At 38.7% G+C, this 23,870-nt stretch overlaps 1 protein-coding gene across 5 annotated transcripts in view; it reads right to left on the reverse strand.

The window, feature by feature from the left end:
- LOC138030213 (ectodysplasin-A-like) overlaps window positions 1–23,870 on the reverse strand; it is a 32,700-nt gene that overhangs the window by 6,438 nt on the left and 2,392 nt on the right. For 2 of the 5 annotated variants that reach the window (XM_068878090.1, XM_068878091.1), the window contains exons 4-6: window positions 21,843–21,900; window positions 14,268–14,311; window positions 574–1,067 (exon numbers count right to left, since the gene is read on the reverse strand). In XM_068878090.1, coding sequence (XP_068734191.1) covers window positions 574–1,067; window positions 14,268–14,304 — 531 coding nt within the window. In that variant the 5' untranslated portion in view covers window positions 14,305–14,311; window positions 21,843–21,900. Of the gene's footprint in view, window positions 1–573; window positions 1,068–1,811; window positions 2,065–3,058; window positions 3,168–6,523; window positions 6,676–14,267; window positions 14,312–21,842; window positions 21,901–23,870 lie in introns of those variants that run through there. The other 3 variants (XM_068878093.1, XM_068878092.1, XM_068878094.1) reach the window with 3 other exon arrangements.

A 23,870-nucleotide genomic window follows, 5' to 3' on the forward strand; every position in this document is an offset into this window, starting at 1 on the left:
ACAGTGGGAAAATTTTCAAAGGCAAAGGGCTGGCTTGTTTCTTGAGCTGTTGCAAGCACAAAGGCAATGGAGGTGGTCGTTGAATTTATCAATTTACACAGCAAACAATCAAACAATCCCTGCATGCAGCGAATCAGACAATAATAATAATAATAATAATAATAATAATAATAACAATTGATAGCCAATCACTACTGCTGAAGCTCATGTCGCAGTTCCTAATTTTCTGGTATCTTTTTGCTTACATAATAATAATAATAATAATAATAATAATAATAATAATAATAATAACAATAATAATAACAATAATAAATGGAATTTTTACCCAGGATAACCCTTCAGTACAAAGTACCGTTATCAACGGGGTCCTGGGGACAGACATGCCAATTGATTAAGTCCGACAACAGGGAAGCCGTCTAGACCCACTGCATGCTTGGCTTGATTAACAAGATAAGATAGGCTAGAAGGTCTATCGGTATCTGGTCCTGCTAAACCAGCCAGACAATTGATAGCCAATCACTACTGCTGAAGCTCACGTCGCAGTTCCTAATTTTCCGACATCTTTTTGCTTACATTTTCGTGCCGGTCCGTTGTCGCTCTTTTGTGAACCTTCTCTTTCCTCGAGAAACCAGTCATTTCCTGAATCCGCGATGAACTAGTCTCCGAGTCAGCGTCGGAATAGTCAGTCAGCATGCCCAAGCCATCGGGAATTTGACGTTTGTCTATAGTGTGCTCTCTCTCCTCGCCCGTTAAAGTTTCCTCTAGAGGCTGTTTTCTTAGCAAATGCCTCCTTCGTCCTTGATTTGTCCCTGAGAGTGGGTCGTCGTACGCCAAATCGACACTTCGTCTCGTGCGAACTAGATTCAGTGCTTCGTGTATTAAAGCACTGGGATTTGCTGTAAGCTCTCTGGCTTTGTCTTTTGTCAAAACCGCTGCAGCAGGATTTGCATTGTCGTGTCCCTTCTTATGGCATTGCACCACACACACTATTGTGGCTACTAGATTGAACAAAAACTTGCAGTGTCTTGTGAGCCCCATCGTCAGGTATCCATTGGCTTGATTCAAATCTGCAGCAAACAAAAGAAAAAAAGAACAACTAGAAATGTTGTGTTTGAAAATTGACGGAGGAATAGGAAAGGAAAACTTGGCGGCTTTTTCACGACAGTGGTGAGGACGACGGATTTGCATGTGGCTGTGACGCTCTGCCCACTGGCTCGAGTGTCCGTCGGAGGTCCTGACTGCTTGCATTGCTCGCTGTTAATTGAGGTGCTTAATCTTTCTTAACCAATGGTATGTAGTCGGGCCACAATGAAAATTTCTGGTAATATGTGCCATATTCTCGTTGAATAAGATATCCTTTAGGATTAAAGAGAACGGCTACTTGGTCAGTCAATATATATGGGTTATTGACCAAGCTTGTTCGGTCAAGATGGCTGTATATTGGCAAAGTTCTTTTTTTGCGTGTTTATGGACCGAGACGAAGTCGAGGTCCATAAACACGCAAAAAAGGAACTTGGCCAATATCCAGCCATCTTGACCGAACAAGCTTGGTCAATAAAGGATTTATTATATCACTTAAAACACCAAAAAATGATCTTTGATCTTGCGGGACCCAAGCGAGAAATCCCGAGCGGGCAAGGTAGCATCTTGCCCGCTCGGGTAGCCAATCACAGCGCGCGATTTGGTTCATCTTGCCTGCTCACGGAGCTAGTCATATAATAAAAACGATTCCTGGCTTGTGCCACTCTCCTTTTGAAGATTCGCATCAACCCATGCCATTCCTAAAAAGTACATATATGCACCCACATCACCTTGTATCCCCAAGATGTTGGTTCATTCGAGGAAGGCTCAACGAAACTAGGTTAAACAATTAAGGACATTACAAGACACATGCACTAAAACCAAGCGCCATCATTGAAATCACAAACACTAAACAACAAGAAATGCTGCTGTCACAATTCCTTGGTTGAAAGGCCAGTTGAAGGAAAATCATTTAGAACGATTAGTTCGTTTTGAATGAGAAATGCCGGAGAATGGGGAAACAATTTAGGCTGTGATATCTACAGGTGTTATTGTCTTCACGCCTGGGTGGCCTTCCATTTTCAAGACACAGGTCTGACACAGGGTTCGTCAAACTTGTTGGGGCGGTGTAGAAACGCGAATAGAAACCAACTCGTTCTGAGGAAACTGAAAACGCTTCATCGAACGTTAAAATTTGATCTCGAAATTATCTCGGCTGATATTTCAATAATACTTTGAGCAGGAATGGAAACTCCTTCCTCGTCCACTTAAAGGACTTTGATTAGCCAATTAAAATTTATTTAAATTGATTTGCGGTTATTAACTAGAGGACAATTTAGCAGGTGGTTAAGTGAAGTGTATACAGTTAATTTGAAAACAAACTGGTGAAGGTAGTATTGTCTATGATTTATTGCACCTGTGAAGTTAAAATAATATATATTTTTTGTAGATGTAGTTTTATGTGTCAAAGGTTTGTTGTCGTGTTACCTTTTGAGTAAATCACGGCCTTGTGATCTAAATAAAAGTCTACCTCGCTCGTTAACCCCCACTGTTAAAGTTGAAGACATGTTTTCAATTGCAAAATGATCAGAACTTATTTACAGAGAAGGCTTAAGCGAAATTGCAAGACATAAGACTAAGTTTTATACACAATCGGTCGCTTTTGTCATAAGAACTTTAAGCATTTTACTTAGGCTTCTGGAGTAGCGCAGAGTGGCGCTTCCTCGTACTAGACAAACGCGATAAAACTGATCAAATGTTTATATTTCCATAACTACTGGTAACAAAGACAACATCGTCCCAAAAGTTACGAGAACCTCAGTATATACTCCACTAGTCTTAACAGTTCTGTAATCGCTTTAAATTAGTTCTCAACGGTTTGTTTTGTGTAATAAATTTTGGAGACCGAAGCGAACGTTCTATTCGGACTGAAACGTAACAAACTTAGTATTCTCCTAAATAGTAACAAAACTAGTACTTTTTCTAAAATAAATCAATTTTAAATGGCCATCGATTAACAACACTTTTTCATGCTCACCACAATCTCTCCATAAACACTCTGCACCCAGTATTCGGAGGTCGTAGCAATTTCTTCCTCGACCATTTTTCTAACTGCTTCATTGAGATCGAATATAATTTTATTTATGCATTACTGATTCTCACGTGCCAGACAGGTAGTAGTAATAAGGGTCAAGTTTATAGGCAGGTTTTAATGGTTTTAAAAATAATGAGAGCTCCAATTAGCTATTTTCCGAGCTATGTCTGAGACCTTCCCAGGGGTTTTGGGGAACAAACGAACCTGGCTAATTTAAACTGGGGGACAGGGAAACAAAGACAAACGTCTTAGGAAGCAAGGGAGCATAAGTCATTTTAGTGATCAAAAAGCTGAGAACAAGTTTGTATGTAATTCCAGCAACAAAGGAACACAAGCAAATTTTTAAAGGGAACAAGGACCCACTTCCCTGGGAGGGCCTCATGTCTAATTAGCAAGAACTGAGTACTTGTGCTCGGTGGCGTGATAGCATTACAAGATTGAAGCCTCTGGGGACCTTTGTTGAAAGTAACAATTTAAAGAAACACAACAGCGATCCGTGTAGAAGAAAACTAATCAAAAAAGTCAAATCTGATCGAAGGTCACGTGCACTGAGAGAGGGATTTGACGGCTGCGGGTCAGAGCGGGATTTGACTTCAACCGCATCCAAATCCCGTGCGGTAACCCCCCCACTGTACTTTGGTTCGGGATGTTTTTTTTTTCATTATACCCTTAAGAGTTTCGAACTAACACTCAGGTCTTCAAATAACAGACTGAATCTTCTTACTGAAATCTTCACAAGGTTACACTGTTTCTCGATCTTTTACATCGGATAAGAACAATAAATTGTACCGTCTTGCAACCCTTATTGGTAAACTTCTGGGGGACGTCAAAGAACCCACACTCTGTTTGCAAGAAATAGGGCGTGAAGTTCCAGGTGTTTTAGTCTAATTTACGGGGTTGAACGACGAAATTTGTATAGATATTCAAATGGCATACACTTTGCTCTGGCATGCAAGGATATCCGGCTCGCCCCTCAAACCTTTTGCTATTTTATGGGTTAAAGCTAGCACCTCTATTATATAGAAGTTCCATTTCTTTTTTAATTTTGAGCCGGAAAACTAAACAACTACCTCGTAAAGAACACTCGGAACACCTGTCGTAAAATAAATGTATTTTATCATTCGATGGACTTTTTCCTTCCTTTTCATTGGCCGAGAGCCCACCACGTGACCTGTAAATAACTGTCTACAAATAAGTGCTTTGCTGGAAATAATATTCTGCTCATGCGCAATTGAAACCACGCTCTTGTGTGAAAATGGCAGTTCGCTTTCCTGAGCTTTCAGAAAAAGTTTTAACTGTTGGGGATTGTGAAAAATAAAGTTAACTCAGTCATCGAATGATAAAATAATTATTGAACTCGTGATTTGTCAGTGTCTCGCAGACGATATTTTGCTCAACCTCGTCCAATAATTGTTAACTATTTAACCCATTCATCCTGAGGCTGCCCCATTGACGAGTAAAATCGTCTGGCGTTAGACAGAGCAAAATCTGTAAGTATCACTCTCAGGCGGCAGGGGAAGGATTTTAAGCCATTGCCTCCTAAACCGCTCCACCGCATTGACGAGTAAAAGGAGGGGAAGGGATATTATTAAGGTAGGTTTGGGAAGGCAACGAATATGTCTCAATACTTTAACTTTGGCATGAAATGATATTCAATGGGATTCAACGTGTTGTGACAAGTTAAGTTTGTTATTTCAATGGAAATCCCGAGGAAGACGAGGAAAGATTTGTTGTTGATAACTTCCACACCTCATTAGACCAAGGAAAGGACTGTTCCTCAAGCTCATAGCAGATTTTCCCTCGTGAACAGTTTGTCTCTTTTTTAAGCACCAAGTAAACTAAGTCATTTTGGTCTACTGCTTTCCCCGGCCATGATAGCCGTTTCGTTTGCATACATATATACAGTTTCCTTATTCACACATTCAGGTAAATAATTACTGAACCGTGGTCAGGGGCGGATTTAGAGGGGGGCCGAGGCGGCCGCGGCCCCCCCTTTCAGTTCGTCGGAGACTTTTTTTTTGTCAAAATATACAATAATTTTATCATTTTGTAAGCAGTCTGTTGGAGCTTTTGATTTTTTTAGCTAAAGCGTGATTTTTCGCTAATAGTATGACCAAAGTTGTGCGAATAAACTTTCAACTTACAGGCGTTAATATTATCCTTTCGAAATGAGGAAGAAGACTGGATGCGAAATACTTGTCTACAGTCAACCTATCTTACAGAGACTGTAACAACGTAAAATCTTAATGCCTATATATATAACTAGTTATAGCTGTCGCTAAAGTGCCAACGAGCCAAGCTTGCGTGATCTGGCGGCTGCAAAGATCACGCGGCGTACTCGTGCGGCACTCTCATTGGTTATCGCTACGGTCAACATTTCATCGCTTTGGTCTACATTACAGCTTTTGGTCTACATTACACTCAAATTTGAAGCGCTTCTGAGATTTCGTCCGCCTAAAAATCTTCTCGCGGCTCTATAAGCTGCCGCCTCGCCAGGCCTTCTGTCTTCAGAAGGCCTGACTCGTTGGCAATTATATATATTTTGTGACTTTGGAGCGAAGAGTCAAAAACCATGCATCATTATAACCATAACTTATAATTTTATTCAATATGGAATCCTGATACATTACGTTCCAGATTGCACCAGAGTGCATGTAAGAGTACCCAAATTTTCAAAATTTTCTGGGGGGGCATGCCCCCAGACCCCCCTAGAAAGTACCGCCTAAGGCGCTACTGAGGCGCGCTAACGCGCGCTGATTAGTATTCTTGTTCGGCCCCCACTTTCAAAAAATGCTGGATCCGCCCCTGGTGGTGGCAAATAATCTAGGGCCTATCATTGGGAAACCCCAACTCTTGCAGGTCTTAAGACTTAAATAGCGTCATTAACTGGAGTCATTTGTATTCTGCTGGAGAGGAAGTCATCGACCCACTACGACAAATTGCCTGTGAAGAATTGTGTGGTTCACACAGTGAAAAGGCTTTGCTATCTGAGGCTGTTTTAAACGTCGTTATTTATCTATCTGTTTTAATAATAATAATAATATTAATAATAATAATAATAATAATAATAATAATAATGTTAAAAATACTAGTAATGATAACAGTAATCTTTAGCGAGGATACCATGCTCAACAGAAAGGTCCTGAAACAAAGTTTACAAGTAGCATGCTAAACAAAGATAATAAATAGCAGTACATCTATAAAGAATAATTTTGATAGAATTATATTACTAAAAATGTTGCAAGGAATAATTAGATTTTTGCTTTGCGAAGGTTTTTTTCAAAACTTCCAAGCAAATCGTTGTAGTAAGACAAGTGTAATTGAGTGCATGTCTTCAACTCTGTCAATGTCAAGTTGTTCCACTCGTTTGCACAGGGAAGTTTGTCGAAGCTAAGTCAAGTAACCTACCTCAGACGAAAAGCGGAACTTGTAGCAAAATATCTCTCAAAGAGGTATCCAAAGTAATGAAAAATAAGTCGTTATTCGGAAGTGATCCTCGAAGTCTTCTTCTTTAGATGTCGCCGAGAAAGCTGAATTAACAAAGATTTCTGGTTTTTTTTGGTAATTTATGCCATGTGGTAGGGCTTTTGCTGAAACGAGACAAGCAGTCAAGAATATCCGTGATTTGAAACAAAACAAAAGAATTATCCTAAAAGGCATTATTGCCACACAGCAGGTGTTATTGATATGCATATAACTCTAAGTTTAAAATAGAAAATTCTCAATTGTTCACTGTAGCAACGTTTACCACGCTGGAGGAAGCTACAATTGTAGATCCTAGAGGGCTAAGCAGATGTTTCGTTCAGTTAACATGTAGCCGCAAGAATCTTCCGAATGGAAGAGGTTTACATTGTGACAGGGTCTTCGCAGTGCCCAGATCATTTTGGATCTCTCAGTTAGACAGATCCTGGCCCATTGCACTAATATCTTATTCAGTTTCGCACTTGGCCTAAGTGCAATTCCATTACGGAAGAATTACGGAGTATAGCTTTTATTATAGCTTTGTTTTCACTGTTAAGAAATTAACAAGACGTCTAAAAAAGAGTTAATTAACGTCGAATGCTGACGGTTTGCGAGTCTTTTGTTGCAAAAAGGAGGACCCATTGAAGCACCAAAACATCGAAGTTTCTTTCGAAACTAACCTCGTCAGTCAACCAAGATAAAACATCCGTAAAAGAAGGAGTTTATGACCTGGACATCACAACTCCCATCTCTTTCCTTGTGGTTAACGTTTCACAGACTCTCTATATTCAAAACAGTTTTCCCGCCAAATATGGAATCTCTAATTCCCACATTCACACAAACAAGACATGTTTAATTCAACTAGGTTAAAATGAAAATTAGTCACAGAAAAATGTACAACTGGCTATTACACGAGCCTTGAGGTGAGTTTCAATACATGCTTTGATCTGTATTAAATTTGTAGTGGACAAAATTCAGTCTACTTGATTTAATTAGAAAACACTTTGAAACCGTGTTTAACTAAACATGTTCAAAACATGGTTAAGGTTTGGTGTGAACGGGGCATAAGTCAAGCATCGCACACTTTGTCCGTTTAGGTCACGGCTTGCGTAAATTAAACTTTGGAAATGGAGAAATGAAAATTGAAAAAAACGGGTCATAAACTCTATGCAAACGGACGCAACATTGTTGGGTGTTACATGTTGAGTCTGTTTGCACACCCACGCTGCATGGTATTGCGTGTTGTTGCGCGAAGTTTGAAACTGGTCAAACTTTTGAGCCAACAACTCACAACATTTCTTTTCTTCGGTGATCTCCGAATCCTAGCGCAACAATGTTGGATCCGTTTCCAAACTTCTTGAGAAGGAATCAAATAAAGTGAAGAATATTTTATTTTTATTTTTGTTTATTTTATATTATTTCATTTCATTTTACTTTATATTTGTAAGAAAAAACATAGTTTTAGTAGCTTTTAATAAAATACATAACGCAAAACAAATAAACAGGAATAAGTAAGCAAACAAACAATCACACGAACGAATCGCCTGGTCTCACTCTATTTTCTGGTTGGTTGTAACGTTTTATGCATATTCAATAGACCCTCCACACTGCGCATGCGTGAAATCACAATATTCCAGAAACTTCTTATGAACGAGGTCAAGAATCGACATGAAGAGAGAAAGCACTGCGTCCATATTTTGAAACTAAGCCACCGCTTCAGCTACGCAAATGGTAAGTATGATAAAAGTGACGTACGAATTGAAGTTTTAAGTTCGGGCTTCTAAAATTTTAATTCAAAACGAAGACATATTTTTTAGTAAACTTGGCAACATTGAATGGCTCGGGTTGAATGAGTTAAGCTTCACGCGTTTTTCACGCTGCAATGACAAACAATTAGCCATAAATTTGAAATATGGTTCAAGACTATTTACGAGGAGAAAATGGTAGAAGAACTGCTATTTGAGAATTGAATTTAGGCTTTCAAAGAGACTTTTAAATCTTCACGGGTGGAAAGTTGTTGGAACATATGTTCTGGCCGTAAGAAACCTTAGTTCTTATTTCTAATTCCTTTATCAAACCTCTCACATGTGAAGGAAATATCGCAATTTATCATCGATTTAAACGGTAATTTCATCAACTGTTTCTCCTCTTTAAGAGATGACAAACTTCACAAGAAGGATTGAGGACCAAGATGACAGAAGGTGGATAATCAAGAAAGAAATCAAATCAAGCAAGCAATGAAGAATTGGACTCAAGAAACGGTATTAAGATTATTCATTTTATCTGAAAAAGTATCTTTGATTAGTGATGGTTGTCAAAACGCGAATTCTCCAATAATATTTCTCAAAAATTTCCATCAATTTAAAAGCTAAAAGTGAAATTTGGGAATGCGCTAGAAATTTAGCTATAACTTTGCACGATTCTCTTTAATTTTGTACGCCTCGGCTTATTTGGCTATTTTAGTTTTTGCGTTGTAAACCTGGATCCTGTGCGCATTTTGACGATTTAATCTCTGCGTAGGAGATTTCGAGTAATTTTCAAATATTTTTCGAATTTGGTTTGCTTACTTTAGGATACAATGAATAGGCCAAATCTTTCTAAATATCGTTTATCGTTAATCTGAGTTTATTGGTAGGACGATGAAATCGGCCGGGTTAATCATTGCGGGGAGCGGGGGGAGTGGGGCATTGACTTATCTTAAAGAAATCATTTTTTTTTTCCTTTGAAACTTCTTAGACGATGTGTGGTAAAGGGTAATAAAGCTCTAGTTGAACCCTTTAACCAAGCTCGTTCAAGGAAGGAACATTTCGCTTTTTTTTCACATGTTGTCAAGAGGACATAAGGTTCCAAACCGCAATGCTTTATACTTTTAATAGATAAACCTGCGCGTTCACACTGCTTCTTATCAAACTTTGCGCGTTGAGAGCACAAAAGACCATCATGCACACACTTCATTTTCAAAGTCAGTATAATTTGATTTACCGTTTTTTTCTACGGTCAGTTCAGTACGCATACGAGGAAAAGCTCGTACCAATTTTCAAATTTTGGTTTTTTGGACACACCAATAATTGCTTTACGAGATGTTCTCATTGAAGTGGCATAACAGGTCCCCATGGCAACAAAAGGTCCACCTAAAAACACTTGTATCTCAAAAACGAAGTCAGTGACACCCAAGTTTAATGGCCGGAAAGTGGTTAGCAGACCTCTTCGCAGTGGATTCACAGCCACCTTCACAATTGGAAAATTTTAAGGTGGCTCTCTATCCGCTCCAGACAAATGTTTTGAACTTTGCGGAGAGATTTATCTTAGCCTTTCCAGCAATAAAACTTGGGGTCACCGAGTTCGTTTCTGAGATAAGAGTTTTAAAGACAAAATATAGGTTGTTTTTAGATGGCTGTTTTGTTGTCATTGTGACCTATTACGTCACGTTAATAACTGCATCGTGTTAAGCAGTTATTAGTGTTTCATTTGGTACCCTAACATTGCCGTTGCACAAAACAATGTTTAGATATAATCCTTTTAGCAAAACATTCCCTCCAAACTATCTAAACTAGTTGAGCCACCTATATCGTTGTTTTAAGTAGTTTCGTTTCTAAAATGGTATTAGGTCTAGGACAAATAAGTATTATTTCGCATGCGCAGGAGCAAAACGGAATTTCTTTTACAATTTCTCATAACAATATGCTTGAAACTGAGACACTTAGGTCTGCCCCCATTGCTCAGGGCACGTTTTGAGCGCTTTTCGATTTTGGAGCACTTTCTGCTTTTCGAGCAGAATACGAGAAAATCCGAATTTTAGGCAACATTTGAGCTCTTTCTTTGAATTTTAGGCAAGTTAGGAGCAACATTTTGTCTTAGAGGATAGTTTTCAGCGAATCTGGATGATCGTGGAATTGGATAATTTAGCAAACAAAAAACGGCATGATTGAAATTAGCCAGAGTCCGTGCCACTTTTTTTGATGTTGAGCACTGGTTTGAAATCATGTCAATCTTCAAAAAATCATATTAACGAATTTTTGCTCTAAAAACGTTGACGTTTTTTCCTCTGTGAACCTTTCTGAAGGCATTTTTATGAAAATCTGTAAAGGAATGTTGCAGAGCTTTTAGCAACGTTTGAGGACTGCAGGGGCGGATCCAGCATTTTTTGAAAGTGGGGGCCGAACAAGAATACTAATCAGCGCGCGTTAGCGCGCCTCAGTAGCGCCTTAGGCGGTACTTTCTAGGGGGGTCTGGGGGCATGCCCCCCCAGAAAATTTTGAAAATTTGGGTACTCTTACATGCACTCTGGTGCAATCTGGAACGTAATGTATCAGGATTCCATATTGAATAAAATTATAAGTTATGGTTATAATGATGCATGGTTTTTGACTCTTCGCTCCAAAGTCACAAAATATATATAATTGCCAACGAGTCAGGCCTTCTGAAGACAGAAGGCCTGGCGAGGCGGCAGCTTATAGAGCCGCGAGAAGATTTTTAGGCGGACGAAATCTCAGAAGCGCTTCAAATTTGAGTGTAATGTAGACCAAAAGCTGTAATGTAGACCAAAGCGATGAAATGTTGACCGTAGCGATAACCAATGAGAGTGCCGCACGAGTACGCCGCGTGATGTTTGCAGCCGCCAGATCACGCAAGCTTGGCTCGTTGGCACTTTAGCGACAGCTATAACTAGTTATATATATAGGCATTAAGATTTTACGTTGTTACAGTCTCTGTAAGATAGGTTGACTGTAGACAAGTATTTCGCATCCAGTCTTCTTCCTCATTTCGAAAGGATAATATTAACGCCTGTAAGTTGAAAGTTTATTCGCACAACTTTGGTCATACTATTAGCGAAAAATCACGCTTTAGCTAAAAAAATCAAAAGCTCCAACAGACTGCTTACAAAATGATAAAATTATTGTATATTTTGACAAAAAAAAAGTCTCCGACGAACTGAAAGGGGGGGCCGCGGCCGCCTCGGCCCCCCTCTAAATCCGCCCCTGGGACTATTTCTATGAGTTTGAGCACCATCTCAGCACAAAGTTTGCCATTCTTAGAACACTTGTTTTGTGATTTTTCCAGCGCAATCTAGATCGCGATAGGCGAGCCTGCACGCACCGCACGCCTAAATAAGAATTATTTTTCAGCAACACAGTGACGAAGAAAAGTTAACAAATTCAACTTATTAGGTCCTTTTTTAATTCAAGTGCCATAATGATAAAAAATTATCTTTTTTCTTCGGATTTGGTGACTTAATTAACCAAACATTCGCTTCATAGAACTTAAAGCCTTGATTTGGAGAAGTTTGTTTGCTTCAATTGGAATGTTGCATTTCTAAATGCCCGCTCCTACCAACTTAAAATTATTAGAGAGGCATCGAAAATTTTAGGAACGTGAAAACTGATATTCTCGTGGCCGACTTTACGTCAGTTAGCAATCCATCAAGTGGGCATCTCTTGACTTTTTAAATTTTTTTTTAATTTTTAAACTCTTTCTTTTCACATGTATAGGAGCAATGATTGTCCATAATTCTTTTTTAATTTTTCATTTTAACGAGCTTGTCATGCGCAATTTAATGGTGCCGTTAAGCCAAGTTGCTTCTAAGCTTCTTTCGTTTTGCAGGAAGGGACTCCGCATCAATGCTGTTTTTCAATGCCTTATGTTCTCTTGCAACACGTAACTTAGATTATGCAAAATTAACGTCTGGTTGAAATTATGACGACAATATTTGAAGGGCGAAATACGCGCGCGAAAATAGGCGTGCAGCGAAGAGGGCAGCCGGATTCTTCGTAAGGAACACAGCATCCATCAAAATTCACAGAAAATCGGTAGCTCGATCGGAGACCCAAACTGCTTGATTGAAACTATAGGATACTGTACTTGCATACATAATTGACCACTTCCCATCGGAGCCACTGAAACGCAACCAACGAAACTTCAGAATAGAACAACAACAACAACAGCTGTTAAAAATCCCAACTGGCCGGAGGCAAACCAGTTGTCTATTTACAAAGTGCTGCCGAGAGGTTGAACTAGGGACTAACAGGATCAAATTCAACGAATGGTCAGAACGGGTCATGAACCCGGGATCTCTGGATCTCAACCATGATCTGGTGGCGTACTTTGGAAGACTGGGAAGAAAAATTTCAACGCCGTATCCCACAACCGCGCGCGCCCTTAGGTGTTGTTTCCAAACTCCCTGCAGTATTTCCATCGCCAAAACTCAACAGATCATTCCGTGTCTACCACATTTCCTGTTACTGAATGAACATTAAAGTAGAACCGACGAGACCTAACCTCGCCTCTGCCATATGGAATTAAAAAATAAGGCCGCGCGCGGTTGTGGGATACGGCGTTAAAATTTTTCTCCCCAGTCCCCCGAATTGCGTCACCAGATGACCTGGAAGAAAGCGCCCTAACCACGAGACCACGCTGCCTCCTCGAAGAAGTTAGAAACGCATAAACCCATAGAAAGGTGACTCAAACCAGTTTTTCAACTCTTTCAAGAGACCTTGTCATTACAAGGATTGACACTATACAACACTTTATCACGTAACAGCAATATCATGGTACCATGTGAAACATCAATTATTGCTGAACAAGGTGCAGTCATTTTTGTGTCGCAACAAGTAACCATGGCAACAGGAAAGCCTTGCAAAAACACCCTATTTTTTGGCTTTAGTTGCTCATATCTGAAAAACGAACTCGTTGACCCCAATTTTTGTATTGCACAACAGTGATCATCAGGCCAAGATGAAACTCTGCAAAGTTTAAAGAAATTATGTGGAGCGGATTCAGAGCTACCTTAATTTTCAATTATTTAAGGTGGCTCTGATTCCGCTCCACAAAACTTTTTGAAACTTTGCAGAAAGTTTCATTCTGGCATGTTGATTACATTTCAGAAGTAAAAATTGGGTTGTCACGGAGTTGGCTTTTGAGATATGAGCAGCTAAGGCCAAAATATGGAGTGTTTTTGTAGGGCTTTGCTGTTGCAGCGGTAACTTTTTACGTCACAAAAATGACCGAATCGTTTTCAGCAATAATTGGTGTTTGATTTAGTACCATAACATTGCTGTTAAGTGATTAAGTGTTGTAGTGTCAATCCTTCTAAAAAGAAGGTTTCTTTCAATTGTAGAAACTGGTTTGAGCCATCTTAAAAATGCGCTTAAGGCCAGTTTCTCCGCAGATTTATGCAACGGCAAGCAGGGAGTTAAGCGCTTTGGTGTTTTAAATAAACCAGTCGGCGCGTTTTTGCAAGCTTGGATTTTTGCATGAATTCTACCTTGTTTTTCATTCTCTCAGCCAGACATTAGTTTTGCATCGTAGTAAAAACCAGGTTAAACAAGGTTGTTCAAGACAAGTTACAGTTCACAGGGTAACCAGGTTTACAACCAATTATAGTTTGCAGCTATTCCGATTTGGAATTGAAAGTAACTCAACGAAGTTACAGTTCAAAGACCCAATTTTTTTTTATAAACGTTTCGACACTTAGCAAATGCCTTCATTTGGGACGAAAAGAAACCGAAGGAAGATGTCCTTTTATAGAGACGCTAATAAGCGACGTTTGACACTGTGAAAGGAAACTTCAAAAGGTTTCTCTTTTTCCCTTACTGATGAAGACACATTCTTATAAATCATATGTTGGCTTTGACTGATAACTAAGTCCTGTTAATAATCACAGCACTTGAGTTGTTCACATTGATATCCTTACCTCGAAACATGCTCAATTGCATCCATGCTGTAATCATCAAGGTACTGGAAATATGAAGAAAACAAAATCACAGTGCATAGACCTTATTCATAAATGGCGGCCAATTTATAATTCTTTTGTCGAAGTGCAAATTAGCCTACCAAGCCTCGATACCATACAGTGAATTGAAACGAATTCTTGCTCTAAAATGAGGCTTGGTAGGCTAATTTGCACGTGGACAAAAGAATTATAAATGTGACCGCCATTTATGAATAAGGTCTATGGTTATGCAACAACAATCTTTAATGCCGTCAAAACCAACTTCATGTAGGAGCTAAGTGTCGGAACGGTGGGTCTTTGAACTGTAACTTTGGTTAAGTTACTTTCAATTCCAAACCGGAGTAGCTACGTACCATAACTGAAAGTTGAACAAAGCGACATAGCAAGATCCACTATTTTGCGATAGTTAACAAGCAGTAGTTTTTCATTCGGTATATTTTATATTGCTATTACCTTTTAAGAAATTCTTTACGCCCGTCAGACTTTTTTTTTAAATTCCAGGACCGTTCACAAAACACTCGCGCAGCGAAACTTCAAGCCTTAATTTTCGAGAAGACGGTTGTTTGTTTCGACTGAAACTTTCGTATTTAATGGTCCGCCGTTACTGACTTCAAAATCCTAGGAGGACTGGGTCGAGAAGCAAATGACGTCATTACCTCACAAGTGAAAAAGTTCTTTGTGTATACGCGACTGATTAAGGTGGCTCGAACCAGTTTCAACACTTTGAAGCGACACTCTCTTTAGAATGATTGACGCCACATCATTGTATCTTGTAACAGCAATATTTAGGGTACCATATGAAACACCGATTATTTCTACACAAAGTGCGATCATTATTGTGACAGAAAGCCCAACAAAAACACCCTATATTTTGTCTTTCGTTGCTCATATCTCGAAAACGAACTTGGTGACTTCCCTTTTTTCATTGCTGTAAGGTGATCAGAAGGCCAAGATGGAACTTTAATGTAAAGTTTACAAACATTCAGTGCAGTGGAATCAGAGCCACCTTAAAAAAATCACAGATTTGAGGTGGCTCTAAGTCCGATGTACAGATCTTTTTCAACTTTGCGAAAAGTTTCATCTTAGTCTTCTAATCAATTTCCAGTAATAAAAAATGGGGTTCACCGAGTTTGTTTTTTAGATATGAGCAACTAGAGGGTGTTTTTACAGGGCTTTCCTGTTGCCACGATGACTTATTACGTCACAATAATGATCGCATCTTGTTCAGCAATAAATGGAGTTTTTTATGGTACTATAACCTTGCTAATATGTGACGCTTGAAGGCGTCGAAACTGCTTAGAGCCACCATAAGGCCCAATAATACGGGCAAGATTTTTCGTGCAACTTGTCGCGCGAACAATGTTGCGTTGCAAGTTGAGATGGTTTGTTGTGCGTATTGCCACCTTCCTGCGCAACAAATTTTTATGTTGCAAAAAGTAGACGTCGCTTTTACTTTCTGAACATGAAAATTTGTTGCGCAAGAAGGTGGTAATACGCGCAACAAACAATCTCAACTTGCACCGCAACATTGTTGCGCGTTAAGCTGCGCGAAAAATGTTGCCCGTATTACTGGGCCTTTAAGGAGGCAAAAACCAAGTTTTGGGCTTTCTGCCTCAAAAACACGTTTTTGCTTACTTAATCAGTAAGTTGCATTCACATTGCAATTTTAAACAAGTGACTAAAGCCCGCCGCACACGGTGAGGAAAGAGCTGAGCAAACTGCCTCGCGAGGCGGATTGCTCAGCCGTTTTCTCACCGTGTGCGGGGAACTTTTGGTGAGAAATTGGCCTCGCGAGGCCGTGAGGAAAAAATCAAACGTGTTTGATATTTTTCGCCTCGCGAGGCAAATTCCTCATTATGTACGCCCATCGTGAGAATCGAGTTGAGCTTGGTCAATAAAAATACATGGCATTCTCACGTGACTTCAGTGACGTCGGACACCATCCTGAACCACTGGAGTCACGTGAGTATGCCGTGTATTTTTATTGGCCGCTTGATTAAACCAAGCTCTGCTCGATTCTCACGATGGCCGCACACATTGAGGAATTTGTCTCGCGAGGCCAAAAATATCAAACATGTTTGATTTCATCCTCACGGCCTCGCAAGGCGAATTTCCCCGCACACGTGAGGGTGAGGAAACGGCTGAGCAAACCGCCTCGCGAGGCAGTTTGCTCAGCTCTTTCCTCAAGTGTGCGGCGGGTTAAGTGTTGTCATTTTCTCCTCGATTCAGTTCTCTAAGGTTAAGTTCATTTGCTTTAAAGGGAACTTCTACACCAACTAAGGAATAACTTTAAACCTGGGGAAATAATGTTTGCAATCAAATTTGTTCGAAAGCGTTTGTATCAGGAAAAAAAATGAGTTTTAGAATCGCTTATTTTCACTTTCAAATCTTTAGGGCGCCGCCATCGTGACTTGATTCAGTTGGCTACATTGCTCTACGACAAAGGGCATTTGTTTTGTGTTAATATGCCAACTATATCACTTCACAGTTATTCAAGTTGGCGGCGCCCCGGAAACTTGAAAACAAAAATGTGTAATTCTGGAATTAACTTATTTCGCATACAAACGATTTCTCAAAAGAAATTTCAAACAGTTTTGATTGCATACATCATTTTGTTTGGCTTAAAGCTCTTTCTTTCGTTGGAATGAGCGTTTCCTGTAAATGTTGGTGATGCCTGATCATCGAATCCAAAAATTTCAATCGGAGTAAACAGTCTTCTCCTCAAAATTGATGCCTTAGATTTCGCCAATCAGATGTTGGAGTAAATTTCTTAAAAATTTTAAGATGTTTTGTGAACGTATTAAACCTCTTTTCCTCAGAATTTCTCAGAAATTATTGAAGCGCTGTATACTTAAGTTAACCCGAGAGATAACTGTTTCCCCTTTTGGTGTTTCGTCAGCTAGTGGCTAATCTAGAGTAGTTAACGGTGCATAACTTTTCTGACAATAAACTGAGGGCAATTTGATAAAAAATGAGAAGTAATTTTCTCTATTTTTCATTCTATGGCCTTCGTTACGTGCAAAAGTTATGAACAGCTAACTGCTCAACATTTGGCTTCCATTTGACGAAATAACAAATACGGGTAAAGGCAAAAGCAAAATGGTTAAGTATACAACATTTAAATATTTCCCAGTTTCCTTAATTCTTTTGAATTACAGACCGTTTTATCTTCTTTAAACAACGGTTTAGTAAAACGTAGACAAGAACACGTAAGCGATAGAATACACGATATTCGAATGGAACTAGCTTGCAGTGGAGGCTCATGCAAGGGAATCTTTTCAAATGCGTAGCCTCCATTGCAATAATGAGAATACGAATATGGTCTATTGAACGACATGATGATACCGAAACGTCGTTCAATTCTATCGCTTATACATTTTCTTGTATGTTTTATATTCTGTTGCAAAATTTAAAGCATTAAATAGATTGCTAAGTTGGTTGAAGTTGCTTTTGCAGGGCAGTTTTTCATTTTGTAAGCTTGCGTTATCTGATACAATTTGGCGAGGTGTTAAAATCCACATACACACGCGCCATTTGTAGTTGTTAACCAAATTTACAAAATGGAAACATTGCTTTGCAAAAGCGACTTTATAAAAATACTTTGGGGTACTCTTGTATATTTTTGTCATCCAAAAACGTTCAGGGGAAGGGCTGTGCAAATGCGTACAAATTTTCCCGCCAAAAAAAAATTAAAAAAATATTATACAAAATTTCTACTAAATAAAGTGACAAACAATTTTATTCATTAATAAAAATACAAATCTTTCTTTCTAGAGTGAATTTTATTTGTGTTAAATAATACAACTTGTTTGTCAAGTGACAAAGTTAAAGATATTTAATTAAGTTTTTTTCTAGCGAAAGAATAAAACGCTTATTTGTCTCAATACAAACATGAAACATACAATGCACAAAGATAGAAAAATATCCTAAGTCTTCTTTTGTCTCTTACCGCAAATACTATGTGAAAAGCAATTTGCAAAACGCCTTCTTACTATTGGTTAAAGAATCAAAGTCGATGGTTACTGTTATGTACGCAAAGCATTTGAATTTCGGCGATTTTGTATACACAAAAATAACATCAAAGAACATTCGCACGGCTTGTGTAAACATAACAAATTGACCCATACTCAACTTTTGACATTTACACAAGCAGTTTATACATCCTTTAATGTTATATTCATGTACACTATACCGTGAAAATCAAATGCTAAACCTACATAAAAGTTACGCCACCAAAGAAAGACACCTTTAGAAACCTAGCGCAAAACACGAAAACGCTTTGAATAAAGGGACATCGCAGAAAAAAATCTTCAATCTTGCTCAAAGAGCATTAAAAAGCGAGGTGAACACGTCACGCATGCGCACAACCAATTGAACTAAGTGAAATGGTTGTGCGCATGCGTGACGGATTGACCACACCGGGTTTACCCTTATGGTGTGTTCACCTTGCTTTTTCAAGCGATTTAAGGACGGTGCCTAGTATTGTTATTAAGCATAGGTTCTGCGCATCTTGAGATACTCGAATTTCCTATGGATGGTGCTTATTAATACAGGGATATTCTTGCGGAGAAAGCAGAACTTAGCAAGTGATCATGGTATCCAAAAAGAAAATTGGGGGTAACCACGCATTCTTCAGAGATAATTAGGCTATTTTAAAGCTTTTTACAAATATTGTTGATTAATTACCTTCAAAAAACGCGTGGTTACCCCCAAATTTCTTTTTGGATTTCAATAACACTCGTTAAGATCTGCTTTTCCCACATACTCAGTAAACCGTGCAAAAATACCTTTGAATTAGTAGGCACCGTCCTTAAGAAGGCTCAAACCAGTTTCAACACTTACAAGAAACTGTACCATTCACAATGGCTGAATAAACAGGAGTGTTTCTCGTAACGGCAATTTAATGGTACCATATAAAACACCAACAACTTATGATGAACAAGATGCGTCATAAATGTGACATAATAAGTTAAGAGCCATTTAAATACACCCCATGTTGTCTGAGCTCTTATCATGCTAAAAGACGAACTAACTCGATGATACCCAGTTTTTACTGCTGGAATGTGATTAACAGGCCAAGATTAACACTCCGCCAAGTTATCAAAAATTCTCTGGAGGGGATTCAGAGCTACTTTCACAAGTAGGAAATTTAAGGTGGCTCTGAATCCCCACTGTAGAATTTGTTCTATCTTGCTGAGGATTTAATCTTAGTCTAAAACTCACTTCCCAGCAATAAAAATTGGAGGCCACAGGGTTCGTTTTAGATGTTCTTTTGTTACTGTGGTAACCTATTACGTCATAATCACGTTTGCATCTTGTTAACCTACATTTGGTATTTAATATGATGTCATAACATTGTCGTAACATGAAACAACCATTCCAATGAGACACTCCCTTGAAAATGGTCAAACTGGTTTCAGCCACCTTAAAAAGGCTCGGGTGGTTTTTATCCAAGTGTTCTCAAAACGAAAGAAACAACAAAAGGACAAAGCATGATACACCAATCTAAGTTTGAGGTGTATGCCAAAAGCGTGGGAAAATGAGTGCGTACAAGTTTGGGTTTGCATTTGAAGAAAAATGTTGATGTTGATGTTGATGCCGATGGCGCAGGGGCGCGGAAATCGAAATTGCGTCACTATCTCAAACACTTGATTAAAAATCACTCATGAACGAAAAAGGGTGGCCCACGCCAGTTTCAACAAATTGGAGGTAATGTTGGAAGAACGAACTCTACAACACTGTTTAACAAAAAGGCAATGTTATGGTACCAAATGAAACAGCAATAATTTCTTAACAAGATGCACTCGTTGATGTGACAACAAAAGAGCCAACTTATATTAAAACAAACTCAGTGACCCCCAATTTTTATTTCTGCAAAGAAATTAGCAGGCTTAGATAAAACTCTCTGCAAACTTTAAAAAAATTATCTGGAGCAGATTCATAGCCACATGCACCTTAAATTTTTTTCAGTTGTATAGGTGGCTATGAATCCACTGCAGATACGTTTTTTTAACTTCACACAGACTTCGATCTGAACCTGTTATTCACTTTCCAGAATAAAAAAGAGGAGATCACCGTGTTAGTTTTTGACAAATAATAGGGCATTCTTAGATGGCTCCTTTGTTGCCATGGTTACCCATCACATCAAACCAATGAGTGTCTTGTTCAGCAGATATTGGTGTTTCATATGGAACTGTAACTTTGCCATTACATGAAACAGTTGGATAGATTTAATCCTTCCAAATTGTACAGTTTGGTGAAATTGGTTAAAGCCTCGTTAAGTTCAAATAAATAAATAAACATGGTTGCCACAAATAAAAAATTAATAGTCATCACCGTCCCCCCAGTTTCCCTGTCAAAGCCCAGACGTTAAGTAGATGTAGATGTAAAGATGGCTAGTTTGTTTCTGTTCCTCCTTTTTGTCTATCAGTACAGAAGCTCCTTTCTTCAATATGCTTGTCCCTCCTCTGGCATCCACAGCACTTCATGCTCAACATTTTGGGTTTTCAACTTTGCTGGTCCTTGTATACTGTTCCCAGTCTGTCTTTGCCCTTCAAGTTCCCAAGTAACTGTTGTAAGATCCTAATAGGGTTTGTTGGGTTGTAAAATGGGTGTGATAGTGTCTGAAGTCAGGTCCCTCTTACTTGAACAAGGAAGGATTACGTTTTTGCAAACGTTGGCCGCGTAGCACTTATATTTGAACAGACTTAACTGATTAGAGTGTAATGTGAAGTGCTAAGTTTCTACCCCATATGAACCATATGAGCATTTAAGCCCTACTGATGGAAATGGCCCCACACAAGGACAGAGAAAAACTCTGACCTGTGTGGGAATTAAACCCCCCGACCTTCAGGTTAGATTACCGCTGCTCTACCGACTGAGCTACAAGGTCAGATGGGAGCAGGCCGTGGGAAGTCTGACCTTGTTGCTCAGTCGGTAGAGTAGCTGTGATCTAACCTGAAGGTCGTGGGTTCAATTCCCACCCTGGTCAGAGTTTTTCTCTGTCCTTGTGTGGGCCCATTTCCATCAGTAGGGCTAATGCTCACATGGTTCATATGGGGTAGAAACTTACATGTAGCACTTCGAATTACACTCTAATAAGTTTAGTCCTCTCTTTCTTGAGTTGGGGTCACCGTAGTGAGAAGAGAGTTGGTTTTGATGTTGCATGTGACGTAGTCTCTGTTGCAGTTGTTTTTGTTTTTGAGTTCATGAAGCTGTCAGGTGAGTCAAAAAATATTTGTGCTCTTCACATGGAGTTCTGTCAAGTACACATAGGTCCTCAGTGAGAAGTATAGAGTTGATAGGTGACCAGTCAAGAAGTCACTCAGTGTAAGCCAGTGTGAGTCAGTGTGAAGTCAGTGTGACCCAACGTGTAACCAAACTGTGGCAACCATGCATTTGTGGAGTTTCCACGTGGAAAAATTACAAAAGCGCAAATCAGGTCCCTTTTTTCAAAGCGCCTTCACTTTAAAACTCGTAAGAATATGATCCTGGGCGCCTTTTGCAAAAAATTAAAGATTAACACTTAAGCTCTACCTTAGTGGCCACAATTACTCTTGACTTGCTTCACTTTCTTTCATCTTCATTAGGCACACTGAAAATTAAAAAAGAAAATTGCAAATGAAATAATTGAATGCTTTGTCGCTCTTAATCAGCCAATTTTAACAATATTCAAGGATTCAATACCCAGCTGTAGATGCATTCTTCTACTGACTGAGCCATGAAGGCACAACTGTTGGGGACGGCAGGGGACGGGATGAAACGACATGGAACGGGTTCCTTTATTGCTATATATAAGCTATCCTGTTAACCACACATGCAGCAGTTGAGATAATCTCTACAGTGTCTCAACAGTTCCATTTTTAAATTAATTAATACAACCTCTTAAGGCCAATACCTGAGCTATTAGGCAGATGTTAGTACACAGCAAGCAAGATATCAATGAATAATAACTTAAGACCCTGTGTTTTGGTTATACTGAGGTAATATCCATGAACACCTGCATGGCAGGGAAAACCTGCTGTCTGTGGTTACAAAGAGTAAACAACCATTGGGATGAAAATTAATAATTGTAAGAACTTAACTGTGGTGGGTGTGCAAGATCTTTTGAAATAACAAGATCATTTTAATTAAACCCTTAAGGACAGTGCCTAGTAATAATATTCAAAGATATTGTTGCGTAGTTTACTGAATGTGCAGAAAAAGCGGATCTTAACAAGTGTTATTGAAATCCAAAGAGAAAATTGGGGGCAACCACACATTTTTCGAAGATAATTAATCAACAATATTTGTCAAAAGCTAAAATACAAAGCAATGTACCCTGTCAAATTGAAGCTTAATTATCTCTGAAAAATGCATGGTTACCCGCTAAGTTCTGCTTTCTCCGCATAGTTTTGAACCATGCAAAAATATCCCAGTATTAATAGGCACCACCCATAGGAAATCCGAGTATCTCAAGATATGCAGAATGTATTCGCAATAACAATTATAGGCACCATCCTTAATCTGTAAGGCATTGGTTCTGTCACAAAAGCTTATTATGAAGCTGTCCTTAGTTTACCATACTGAACTGAAGGATCAATTTGTTATACCACAAGATCAAGTTGAATTGTCCAGGGTAATCTTGGACAACATTTTAAACAAACAATTTACAAGCAAATCCTCAAAAATTGTAGAAAAGCCGCTACAATGTAGATGTTCTTCTCAGACTAAAGAAATCAGATTGCAAGAAACTCATGTTGCACAAATGGATTATTTGTTCTTCATGTAGTTACTGCTCCTCTGAGTATACTACTCATATATCATTATTGATCATAATTTTATTGGTAACAGACTCCAAGAGATATCTATCCAGAACATGATAATCATTGTTTTTAAAGCTGTAAATAAGTTACAATCCACCTGAGTGTTAAGTTTCATGCAGGGGACCTTTTTAAGCTTATACCCTTAGGGATAAAAATGGATAAAAAAGCTTCAGCAACCTACATGTAGAGCTATAAATTAAATACCACTCGCTATGGATTGCAATCGGTAAATTCACTTATAAGCCGTCGCTTGGAGCAATTACTTTGAATACATGTACAGTTACATACAAAGTCATGCACAATTGTAATAATTATGCTTATTATGCAATGTCACTTTTTTATGAAGCTGTTACTTTCAATTGTAATCTTAAACCCTATGGACTGATTTGGCTACACTAACTCAATGTTGTACCCAATTCAAATCCCTTAGGAATAAAACCTTTTGTTCCAAGTATTTCCATATGATTTAAGTGTGCATGCTACATTATCACGCAAATGCAACACACAAAGAACCTTAACTCCGAGACAGTTGAATTGGGTACAACATTGAGTTAGCCAAATCGGTCCACTGATTTTAATCTATATATTGTAATTGGCTACATTCTATACTTAAGTGATTGAAAGGTTTTATTTCTTGTAAATATCTTTTATTGGTTATTTATTTATTTATTTATTTTCACGATTTATTTCTTGGCAAATTGGCATGATTGTTGCTGGAGGTCTAACCAAACTCATTTAACCCAAGGATAAATAAAGGATA

This window comes from Montipora capricornis, chromosome 13 (genome assembly GCF_036669925.1).
Source record: "Montipora capricornis isolate CH-2021 chromosome 13, ASM3666992v2, whole genome shotgun sequence".
Taxonomy (NCBI): Eukaryota; Metazoa; Cnidaria; class Anthozoa; order Scleractinia; family Acroporidae; genus Montipora; species Montipora capricornis.